The 12,368-nt window shown below is 44.4% G+C and overlaps 1 protein-coding gene across 1 annotated transcript; it reads right to left on the reverse strand.

The window, feature by feature from the left end:
* Nucleotides 1-6: 6 nt before the first annotated feature.
* On the reverse strand, nt 7-9,508 carry nptxrb (neuronal pentraxin receptor b). The gene is made up of 6 exons (XM_005749823.1): nt 9,232-9,508; nt 8,243-9,034; nt 4,612-5,008; nt 3,442-3,683; nt 2,322-2,501; nt 7-1,581 (listed from the first exon to the last, which is right to left on the reverse strand). Exons 2-6 carry the CDS (start codon nt 8,969-8,971, stop codon nt 1,336-1,338), a joined length of 1,794 nt encoding a protein of 597 aa, XP_005749880.1. The 5' UTR covers nt 8,972-9,034; nt 9,232-9,508; the 3' UTR covers nt 7-1,335.
* Between the last annotated feature and the right edge of the window lie 2,860 nt (nt 9,509-12,368).

A 12,368-nucleotide genomic window follows, 5' to 3' on the forward strand; every position in this document is an offset into this window, starting at 1 on the left:
TCCTTCATTAAATGTAAAAAACGGGACTCAAATGCTTCCATGGTGCATAACTATCAATAAAAAATGCCAACAATCTAATGTAATCTAAAGGCTTGATGATTTTACTATCTATTTGTTTGGCTTGTAGTTCTTCAGGTTACTTAAAAGGTGGCAGTAGTTTGACCAGTAGTTTGACTTTACTGTCACTCAGTGGAAGCACAGTCTTCCCTTCAGGTTGTGTTTTCTGCACAGAGCCAGCTGTTAAGTACAAAATGGCCATCATGGAATCAGTCCACCTCATGCCCTCCCCCTCAGTCTGTGAGGATTTAATAAAAACATGTGTAGAGTGGGGCAGTGTGGAATACGTACACTGTAATTTTCACCAAAAAAACAAAACAAAACATTTACATTTCATCTGATTTACATTCAGTGATACCACAGTTATATCGTAATACCAGTTCTCTTAGTGGTGCTTAGTTAGACATGACGTTTTATTTCAGGGGTCTGCTGAGAGCGCTCTTTTATCTAAGCTGCAAACAATAAGAAAAGAAAAACGCTGCAACTTCACTTTGCTGGGCTGTGAGATGCACGAGAGGCTACAGCAGGCATGGGGCGGGGAGGAGCAGACTGATACAGAGCAACATTAGCAGAAGTACATTACACATTATACATTTATAAGTCCACTGGTTTACCGAATCGTGGTATGCAATATAGAAAAACCGAAAAGCACACAGACTTTACTCGACAGGATCATATACAGTTAAAAACGGACCAAACTCAGTTTCCCCATTGAGTAATAAAAATAGATATGACCACTAGAGCATGTCAGAAATCAGCTGTAGCATCATAACACAACCAGCTGGACACGGGATGAAGAAAAGATGGAATTTTGTGTCACTGTGTTGCAAAAAAACAACAATGGAGAAACCCTTAGATGTGGCATCGTTAAAGGTTCTTTCCATGACTGCACTGAAACCTGCAGGAATAATCTCGTATGGCTGACTGGCCCAAGAGATTACCATCTAAACCACAGATTCCACTCTATCAATGCAGAGTCTCCGTTTAAACACGTTCACGCCAGAGGTTGATTGACCCATGCAAGCCTTCACTAAGGTGATTCTGTGACTAAACTCACTGTATCTCACTGCAGAAGTAAACACATGAGCGTGGACACCAACACAAAGAACAGAACAGATACACCACGCTTGACAATTTAATAGTCCACTGGTAGTAAGCTTACCAACCCCCAACAAGCAAATTATACTGGATGCTCCAACTTGGATAAAAACTCTTTAGACTCTTCAATTCACTCCTAAATTGACCTCTCAAGCATGGCTGCCCTCTCCCAGTCATTCTTCACTGTTTGGGGCCAGAGGGGTTGGATCTCTGGGCGGCGTGGCACGGGTCCAGGGACTCCTTGGTGGCGCCGCCGTAGACATCTACGTCGTGGTCGGTCCAGGGCGCGATGTTGCCCAGGGCCGAGGAGCTGCAGTCGGCCACGGCGGCCACCTCGGCTGGCTTCAACACCCGGTCCCACAGGTTAAACTGAGAGAGCTCCCCGACCAGAGCCTGGGAGGCATCAAAACGTCCACCCAGTGTGTCCTTGGGTAGAAGAGATAGCACATTCAGAACTTCAACACCAGCCATTTTAAACATTATTACATTATTATTTGTGGTGGGGGGGAAAAGAACAATTTCCATTGGAATATCGTTTGGCAGCAGTTTGCTTGACAAAGTTTTTAATTAACATTAAGTAAATAACGATTACCCACTTCTTTGGATAAATACCAAAACTATGCTTTAAATGTCAAATCAGGTAACTGGTGAAGGCACTGAGCTAAAATAAAGTTTATTCTGCAGGAAAATATTAAATTTTTTCCTGATTTCGCACAAATACAATTAAAAGTATTAATTTCCCTCTTGTGTCCTGGGATTTTTCTCGATAAAATCAAGTCAACACATCTCAGCCAGCAGCAATCCATCAGCCATCCTCAGAGGAGATTAATGAAATACTTGCTCCCTCTCGAAACTATCCATCAAATTACGTCGTGCTCCATCAGTGTTTTTGTCTTTTACGCAAGGACAAAAGAGCTGCGGGATGAGCTTCGGGTTGTTCTTCTGACACCAGGGAGGGATAATGTCGCATTTCGTAACCATTTTGTAATGTAGTTGTTTCGCTAATGAAGCAGCCAAGCGTGAGGAAAAACACCATTAGGTTTCTGCCTCTTCATGTGTGAAAACTAATGGTGGTTCCTTAAAATAGCTCTCCTGGTTTCTCTGTGTATGTTTATCCATGGATCATTCACCTATGAATCATCCATCCATCCATGCATCCGTCTCACCTGCTCCTGTCCCAGAATGAGGACTCCCCCAGGTTTGATTGGGTGCCAGGCCGCCAGTCCCTCCCCTCGTCCCTTCATCTTCCCACCCTGGTAGGCCTTCCAAACCCCATCTCTGAGAGTCCAGCTGACACAGATGTGCTGCCACTCATCCTGTGGCAGGGACAGGGGCAGCTGCGCCACCTACAGGCCAGAGGAAACAGCGGCCGCAGTTAGAATTTCTCAAACTTGCAAACACTGAGCTCGCATTATAATTGGAACACCTTTCACCACGGTAAACCTCGACTACATTGCACTCTCTCACGGGAACTATACAGCAACTATATGAGCAATATTAAAGGAAAACACTGGCGTGGAACTGACTGTTCCTCAATAATGTATGTTTGCTGTGGATCCCGCCGCTATAAATGCAGAAAAACACAAACAGAGGGCAGGTTCTTCTTACTTTTAATCGACTTTAATCAAGGCATTTGTTCTGGACAAAGAACAATTTTAGGCAAAGTAATGTTGCAGTTTGCGACTGAATTGTGGCCATGATAAATCACAAAAAAGTCTGATTTTAATGCTCTTTTTTCCCTCCTATCTTGTTTATACTTGTAAATTTTTAATGTGTTGTTGAAGTGCACCGTCTGTTTTAGTTTTACGTTTTCTGCATTGTGGGAATACACATATTTTTTTTTTGGGGGGGGGGTGATCGATGGCTGAAGTGGGATCAACACCAGCGCACACCTGAGGCTGAGAACCAAAACCCAAACTTAATGTAGATGGTGATTCACGTACTGTTTACTCAAACGACAGCACACAGCTGTGACATTTTCAGGTTTGCTTTTTCCATCACTCTTGTAAAATTCAATAAGTCTGTGAGAATGAACATGTTTACATCGCTCACTTTAATAACAGTAAGCCATCAACTATACTCTACTGTTCTGTAAGACATCGTAATTAGTTTCCTTCCAGGCTTCTGTGCTTGAGTAATTACAAGGAAACCTTAAAGGTTATGAGATATTAATGCTTTTCCCGACAAGAACCATTAATTTTCCCATGTAAAATGCTCTGACTTGTCCCAACGTCCAGATATTAGCACAGGTACAACAGACAGGTAGGTCTGAGAAACCCTCGTTACCTTGTCGTTGATAAGCAGCTCCACGGGATTGTGGACTCCCTGTAACAGAACCAGCTCATTGGGCTGCCCCGGCACAGAGTAGGAGAAGGGGGTCCCAATGCCACCCTCTTTGGCTTTGAGCCATAGGCAGGCAGTGAAGGCATACATCTCAGTAATCTCTTTCCTGACCAGGCCGTACATGTAGTTGGTCCGCATAGGGAAGGAGATGACAAAGCCGTCAGGGAACGGTGGCTCCGTCATCGCTTTGGAGACACACATGAAGGAGATGAAGAGAAAGAAGTTAGACGCTGTAAGGCAGACCCAGAGAGAAAACAGCGAGCGATGATTGCATTAATTCATACAAGGACACTGAGGCTTCCCTTCTCACTTGTCTCTGCTAGTTTGCGCTCAAGCCCACACTCGGGCGCAGAGCGCTTGGCAAGAGCTCAGATGTTACAGTTAATGATCACCCTCTCTAACTCGAGGCCACACTGCAGCTCTTAAAGCTGAGAAGATGTAGAGGTGGTCAGAGAGGTTGGGAGAATGACAGAGTGGTGAAAAAAAAGGGGATAAATCAGTGCTTTTTCCTATTAACCTTCCTCTTGGCACCTCGCAAACTCTCAATCTCACCTCTGAGCGTCCACTTCTCCCATTATCAAAGAGCGTATACTCCTTTTTCGAGAAGCTTTCACCTGCAGTAACCTTATTTCTGCTCAGAAAATCTGCAAATAAAGCCCTTCAAAACCAACGTGACACATCCAGACCTCGTTCCTGACACCCGCAAAGCAAGAATCCTTCCCGTAGGTCCCCCGTGAGGATGAAGATTAAAGCAGGTAAAAGCAGCGGATGATTTCAGATATATTATTCTCTCCTTCCTTTATTTAATTTTTTATTTTTAGCTCTCAGCTCTCACTTTGACATTTCCCCACTCTTAAGCACTCATTAATCATCTAATTTTAATCTAAAGCATATTCTCTGCTGCTGAGATGACCCAGTTCACCAGCAGAGCTCGTTAAACTTTCATTTCAGCCTTCTCTTGCAATGCTCTGATCTACGTTCAGCTTGATGTTGCCCTTGTCTTACTACCCTTTACATCAGTTAATCTGTCCCTTCCTTCGTTCATTTAGCCAACAATGTCATGTCTTTATTTCGCCCCCTCTTTTTTTCCTTTCTTCCCACCCCCATACTCACTGTGTTCCAGCTCGGTGACACGGTGGCTGACGTTGTCGATGCCCTTGTTGATCTTCTCATGCTGGCCCTGAGTCTCCTTCCTCATGGCCTGTCTCTCCTTCTCTAGCATCTTTATCTTCCTTTCCAGCTCCCCTTCCAGGTCCTCCACCCTCCAGGTGCTCTTTCCACGCCCAGGGGGACCCTTAGCAGGAGGCCTGGAGGCAGAGGAGCCTGGGGAAGCAGGACGGCGGCCCCCTGGGGCAGACCCTGCAGATAGGGAGGAAGTACTGCTGGAAGGCGGAGCTGGAGCCTTGCCGGTGTTACCAGCTGTGCTGCTGCCGCTGCCGCTGCTGCTGCCGCCACTATTTACACCCACAGATGTGTCTGTGAGGTTCAAAGCAGCAGGGCCTATCTCTGCCTGTAGGAGAGAAATAAGAAACACGAGGTCTGTGTTAGCATTGATGCTAGTTATTACTGGTTAGACACATGTAGAGAACAAATTTAACAACAGCAGATTTATGACAAGGACATAAAATGATTCAGTAGGTGAGTAATGCTACAGTTCCAGTGACAGTTTGGAAGTAATATATATATATATATATATATGTCACCTGTGTATTCACAAATGAAACCAGGCACACCCACACTTAATGATGTGTTTCTAATATAATAAAATGAATCATAATTTGTTCCTCTATGAATATTTGAACCCACTTAACTCCATGAAGTAGTGGGATTTGAACCCACCCAGATCTAACCACCGTGTGATTTGGAGATAGTCTACAAAGGAATATGTTTCACTTTTCTCTTTGCTAAAGTAGCATTTTATGTCTGATTGTAAACATTAGTAGCATGAAACACTTTCTATATTTACTTATACACTTAGTGTAGTTTTAGAGTCAGGTTTGGAGAGTGGCAGAAGGATGGTAGATGACAAACCGTGTTTTGTGTTCACTGTTCAAAAGTAAAGTCACGCTACTATTTAACTGTTTTGGCTTATTACATGTGGCCCTTTAATGATTACTTTTCTAGAGTACAACCAATTATATATCATATCAGCCGATATCACTCACCTATTTGCTGATACTGACATATCAGCAAATAGGTTTTACAGCTGAAGATAAATGAAAAGTAAAAAAGCAACAAAGACGTGGGAGAAACACCCTTCAACCTTGTTACTAATGTTGATGTTACATAGTTTGTCCACCAGAGGGCACTCTGCAACTTCCTTGTTAGCCAGTGTTTGGAACACCAAAAATTCATCAACCAGCTGATTTGAACAACTTGTTAAAATAACAAAAAGATTATTTTTAAAGTTCACTGTCATAAATAACTGAAAACAATAAATTTTAAGCAAATCTGTTTATGATTTGTGTTTTTTAAAAGAAATATCGATTGATATATTGGATTTCTGAATCACTAAATATCAGTATTACTCTTATATCAGTCTGGCTGAAGCCTTTTCTTAAAAGAAATGTTTTCTGCGCTTTAACATCGAGCATTTTTATCTTGGCAGCATTTTCACAGCTGCTAACCAAGAGTCAGTCTGCATGGTAATGTTAGAGCTTTTTGTTCAATGTCAAAAGGAAATGACTTTTTTGAATTTCAAGCACTGAAAGACATCCTTGTCAAACAACACAGTGACACTGAATGCAGCCTGTCTAGACACAGAGGCATCTCCTTGTAAGCCATTTATCCTGGATGTTGCTGTACTCCTGGCTTTCCTGACCCATGATGTCTGGAAATATCCACCCCAGAATATGTGTTGTTACATGCAAAGACATATTTTCACCATGTAGGCTTTGTGCCAAAAATAATATATTTAGATATGACTCATTTGTTGTCATGAAAATTTACATTGGTAATTGTAAATGACTACAAATTTGAACATTTTATAACAAACCTGTGTTTGTTATATGTTATATGTTTGTGTATATTTTTACATGGTATTTATCTAGATTAATACTTGGTTTTCTATTTAATTGTTCTCCTTTCTTTTATGTAGTTTTTTATCTTACCGAGACATCTGCTTACTGTGATATTTTAATTTATTAAGCTGTATATTTAACTACATCATTCTCAGCTTATTTGCTTTTTGGGATGAGTAAATTATAATTTACCATATTTCTTTATGGCTTTGTCGCAGCTTTATCTTTAGCACTAATCTTGCATCACCGAAGCTTCCTGTGAGCTGATTTTTTTCCACGTACCGGTATGCTTAATATGATGTAATCATTTACTTCTCCTTTGCCAAACATCTGCCCTGATCTATGTCTCAAGATCTGAATCTTTACTTTGTAATTAAATCTTTGGATTACACCCAGCCTTGCAGACGAGTCCTTTCCCAAGATTAAATGAAAAAAGCACAAGGACTCTGAGCTCCGTCCTCCTCAGAGCGTGTTGTCCAGATGTCAATGACCTCTAATCGTATTGATCACTTTCAATTTTTAATGCTGTTTATTTGCGCCTTAGGTTGGGCGTAGAGATGCCTTGAGCAATGTCAATAAATATTAATTAACTATTTTTTATGAGAGCTGAGGGTGAGAATATTGGCTAAAAGTGGAAAATGCTGTTAAAAAAGGCTGTCAGTGCAGTTCCTATTCACTGTGGGGATATTTGTGAAAAATACATGAACAGATTTAACATAATGGCAATGAGCAGAGCCCAGTCCTGTCTTTATTGCCTCTAAATATGGCTGCCATCGATGTTAGATGTAGTGGTGGTTTAAAACTGAAATGAAACTGCAGGGAAGGGGCTCGACTAATAAGGCAGCGCCATGGAGAGAGCTTTTGTAGCAGCCGGGCACTGGCAGTATTAGTAGCCTATGCAGAGCATAAGTTGAAAAAAGAAGGTGTTGGTGGAGGAGCTGTAAAGAGAGAGAGCTGTTAGTGTGGATGAGACGGCTTCGGGGGCGATATATAATATCAAGAGAGTTGCTGAGGCAGGACTGGATGTGGACGTCCAGGATATAAATTCTCACTGACGAAGACAACCTTGTAACTGACTGTGCTTGGAGAGCACCAGCAGTGATGCAGCAGTGTTTGTGTGTGGGTGTGTGTCTCAATCTTTGCACACACACACACACATAAAATCTGACCCCCCTACTCCACCTCCCTCCTTCCTGTCCAGCCAGCTTCATGTTTTATTTATGTCTCCATCCTGCTGTGGGAGATGCGGTGGTACAGGGTATGAGGCAGCAGGGTGGGGGGATGCGGAGGAGCATGAGGGCCAGCAGGTGGAAAGATTTCCCATGGGTCCGTGTGGAGCTTGCGCAAGAGATCAGGGGTATCTGTGTCACGAGTTAGGCTACTTGTCAGAGGAAAGAGGAGCAGAAGATAAAAGAGGGAGGGGAGAATGAAAAGAGGTGGAGAGAGATAAAGACCAGAGCCCCTCTTCAGGCTCAGAGAACCAGCAGAGCTGTGGCACTTTAATCTGAATCATAAGTCAATTCTAATGGTTAGTCCTAAACCACCACAGTGGATATCAAACTAAAATTAGGATAGATCTTGAAATGAGCCTAATTTAGACTGAATGGCACTGACTCATCTGCTAATGCATCATTCTGGTGCCTCTCCAAATCTCCCGCTGTCAAACAAAACTCAGACAGGAGGTTAATCAGCGACAAGCCCGCACTCAGCATCCCTGTGTTTACCTCCAGTTTCTCAATGCGATCCTTCAGCTCCATGATTGCCCGGGCCAGCTCCTCCACGGCCCGCGCCGTCTGCAGCTGTGCCGCGGCGGATGAGGTCACATCATCCCCGGCCATGACGCGGCGGTTCCCGCTCCAGACCCCGATGCTGCGCTCCGGGATGCTCCGCTCGTCCTCCAGGCCGCTCTCGCACTCGCTGAGCTTCCCGGTCAGCTCCCTTATGGTCCTCTGGTCCATGAGGATCTGGTCGTTCTGCTGCAGGACCATCTGCCGGAGTTCCTCCGCGGTGGTCCGCATGTCTTCATCCCCTCTGCCGTAGAGCGGATCGTCCGCCTGCTGCTGCTGGTGGTCCCTCCGCTGCCTCAGGTCTTTAGTCTTGCACTCTCCCACCGGCACAGGAGTGCAGATGAGTCGGCTGAAGCTGAACTGCTTCGCCGGCCCTCCACCAGTCTCCTCCCCAAGGTTGAGCTCGTTCAGAGTGGGAACCTCCACGCCGATGCCGCCGAGTCCGTTTCCACCATCGTACGACTCCGCGCCGTGCAGAGCGCCCAGCGGCCCGGCGTGAGCCACCGACCCCGGCTCCAGAGGCTGGAGCAGCGACTCCGACGTCAGGGTTCCGTTATCGCTGACGAGAGCGGCGCGTTTGCGCGGATAAACGCTGGCAATGATGCAGATGACCGCACCGAGGAAGGCCAGAGTGCCCGCTCCCACGAGCACCACTGCGAACTTCATGGTGACCGTGAAGAACAGTGATGTAGATCAGGAGTTCAGACACAAGGTGACACACACACGAGCCTGCAATAAAAAACAAATACAAATAAAAATCCTTTAAAAAATAATTAAAAAAATAAAACAAAAACAAAGACTTGTCTGGGCTTTGGAGGCTGGAGCTCAGAACAGCATGTAGGAAGACTGCAGCCCGCCTCAATATAATCTCAGCCTGACGTGTCAAATAAAGTCGCCAGATCTTTCAGGCGGAATGTGACACTTACTGTAGGAGCGGGTAGATCCGGGGCTCTGCTGCTGTTGTTTCCTCACCACCCTCTGTGTGTACCTAATGTTGACGGCACCGCGCTGTCTGGAGCAGAGATGCTCCCTCTCCAGTCTCCGTGTTGCTAAGCTGCTCTCCTCCGCGCGTTACTATGGGGATCTCTCGGAGAGGAGGAGCGAGGCTGTGGGCATGCGCGGGTCAGAGCCTAGGTGAACCTCCAGCAGCAGCCGAGCAAACAAGGCGATGATGGATCAGCGTGTGACTCCGCTGCCTGAGCGCACATCCTGTTCTGGAGGCTTGGAAGATAAAAGGAAGGAAAGGGGGGGGGTAGGGGGGGTGGACACATTTTTAAAACTTAACATAAAAACCGATGTACAGAATCCAAACTGCATTGATAAGGGATGCAAAATCCCAGTGTGCAGTGCGCTTTTTCTTTCACAACCATGTGTACAGCCTGAGTTTATTTACATGCGACATCTGATGTAAGAAATCGCACGTAAGACGAGCTGCAGCAGAAGTGGAAAGGCTGGATAGTGTAGAGGAGAAGAAGAAAGGAAAAACAGAGACGTGGGACCTTTAACACCAGGGTTTTTATACTGAGTAGGAGGAAGAACATGTTTTCCTCAAGAGGCAGTCCCGACTAATGCAGCACTAACGCCAACAGGAATGATCCAACCCTGACCCTCTGTCCTCTGTGGCTCTGTTCAGCAAACAAATCCTCTCCGCTGGATGGAGGAAAGACTTTTATAAAGTTTTCTCTGCACAGCAATCCAATTAAATATGCATATTTAAATTTAAAGAAAAAGAAAGACATGTAATCTACCACTGTGAAAAGATCTGATGTCACTGTTGAGAAGGGAAAATAAAGCTATTAATATGTGATTCTTGCTTTGTAATGAAACAACTAAAATCAGTGAGGTCACTTCCCATGACACACCTTTCACCTAGCTTACACTTTCCAGAGATATCTCACAAACACATACTTGCCATATCCACCCGTGGCCCGCTGCTTGGATTGCAGAGAATGAAGCAGAAACTTTTCACTGTGTTTTACAGCAGCAGCCATTGTGTTGTGAGGTCTGAATCATCTGCAGTTTTATAGCCTTCTTACTCACACAGACATCATCGTGCTTACGTCTTCCCCTGACTTACAACAGAAGTCGACCAGCTGAATGTTGAAAAACTGAGACATATTGTTGAAAGTGCACTTATTTTTCTCAAGCAAGCTCTGGATGCTCATCACGTCTTTTAAAAATACATGTTTTATTCAACGTTTAATTTCAGAATGAGCCTGTACTTACTTACACTCAAAGGAATGGAAACAACTTGTATTCTTTTTCTTGTTATGCAGCACTTTTATTTCAGTCCATCTGAGATCAAAGGCCTGTTTGTGCTGTAGGTGGACCATGAATGAGTTTGACAACCCTGGACTTCAGTGTTCTCATTTTAAGGCAGGTCAAACGCTGACGTTTGACACCAAGGTGTTCTTTGCTGTTGGTGTCACGAATTATCGGGTTAATGTCAGCAGGGCTATCTTTGTCACATCCAGCGCCGCTGTAGCTAAAGGAGAATTTGTGTATCTCTGCGTGAATCACCAGCAGCTTCTCACGGAACAGCAGCTTTTGACACCCTTGGATTGCTACATCGTTACTGCAGCAGTGTTTACTGTATTTGCTGTGATAGTGTAGGAGGCGAGTAGGTTTTATTAGCGTTAACCAAAAAAATTAAGGTTGATGGATATGTTCAACAGGTTCAGGGACTTGTTCATTACTTCATTTCTATTTCATTCTTAGCGGCTGTTGATGTCTGTAACACACTTTCCAATAGATATTTCTCTCACAGCTGTTAATATAAGCGTCAGCCTGGACCTCTCGATTCACAGTGACAGTTTTCATTAGCTAATGCCTAATTGCCTAATAATGTGTAGGTCCCCCTTTTGCTGCCGAAACAGCCCCGACCTTTCAATGCATGGACTCCACTGAAGGTGTAATGGGATATCAAAATGTTAGCAACAGATCCTGTAAGCTGCCAGGTGAGGCCTCTATGAATCTGACTTGCCCAGCACATCCCACTGAAGCTCGACTGGACTAAGATCTGGAGAATTTGGAGGCCCATCAAAACCTTAGAAGCCACAGGCATGAAAGGGTGTATGTGATATGCAACAAAGTAATAATGCCTGCTTGCCTTCTTCCCATAGTGCATCCTGGTGCTAGTTGTTCACCAAGTAAGCAATGCACACAGAGCCCCACCTATGTGATGTAAAAGAAAACGTGATTCATATAGAGCAGCCACTTTCGTCCACTGCTCTGTGGTCCAGTTCTGATGCTCACATGTTCATTGTTGGTGCTTTCAGGAGTGGACAGAAGTCAGCACAGGCACCCTGACTGGTCCACAGCTATGCAGCCCCATACACAAGAGTTCAAATAGCTTAGTATCGAACCACCAACCCTCCACTCATTAGCAGATGAACCTCTTGAGGTACAGCCTCCACCCAAGAGTAAGTGGCTGAGGAAATAGGGTTTTGCATTTTCGTATAGCTGTGCATAGCAAATGAATTAAAGGTGTGGAGTTAAATCTAAGCTATTTTACAGAGTGGGTTAAAAAACACACACTCACACTCTGTTTGATGAACACAAGTGACTTTTTTTAAGGATTTAATTGATGTCTGGAGAAAGACTGTGAAAGCAGCCCCATGTGTCCCACCCAGTCGGGTACAATGATGATAGCATTCAGGCAGTGAGCAGCAGTGCACTGGCTAGATTCACAGCAGCCAAAACATGGTTTCCAACCAACAAGGTTGAAATTGCAGCAAACAATATTTTCATATGGATATCAGATGAACAGATGATTTAGAATATGAAACCAGATCCGCAGCTCCGGCAGCCAAACATTTCCCTCTGCGCTCCTCGTCTGACGTCTCTATTGTCAACACCACTCCAGGCAGCCAGTCAAATTAAAAAGTGCAGCTGTCAACGCTAGAAGATCTAAAGTGAGATTTATCGTCTCAGGGCTGGTTGTGTCAGATTTTGAGCCCATCCATGAATGGCATAAGTGAAAACCTGGAGCAGCTGGTGGCACTTTGTGTTTGTCAAAGTCATTAGAATTCACCGTTTGTTCAAAACGTCTTACCTATCTGTT

Source organism: Pundamilia nyererei, unplaced genomic scaffold (assembly GCF_000239375.1).
Source record: "Pundamilia nyererei isolate P.nyererei 1_Seehausen unplaced genomic scaffold, PunNye1.0 scaffold00255, whole genome shotgun sequence".
Taxonomy (NCBI): Eukaryota; Metazoa; Chordata; class Actinopteri; order Cichliformes; family Cichlidae; genus Pundamilia; species Pundamilia nyererei.

What these genes read in the sequence shown, in the direction of transcription:
- nptxrb (XM_005749823.1), bottom strand. Translation starts at nt 8,971, where the DNA reads ATGAAGTTCGCAGTGGTGCTCGTGGGAGCGGGCACTCTGGCCTTCCTC. An exon ending in TGTCACCGAGCTGGAACACA is followed by an intron (nt 3,684 to 4,611) that starts GTGAGTATGGGG and finishes GTGTCTCCAAAG; the next exon opens with CGATGACGGAGCCACCGTTC. An exon ending in TCATTCTGGGACAGGAGCAG is followed by an intron (nt 1,582 to 2,321) that starts GTGAGACGGATG and finishes CTTCTACCCAAG; the next exon opens with GACACACTGGGTGGACGTTT.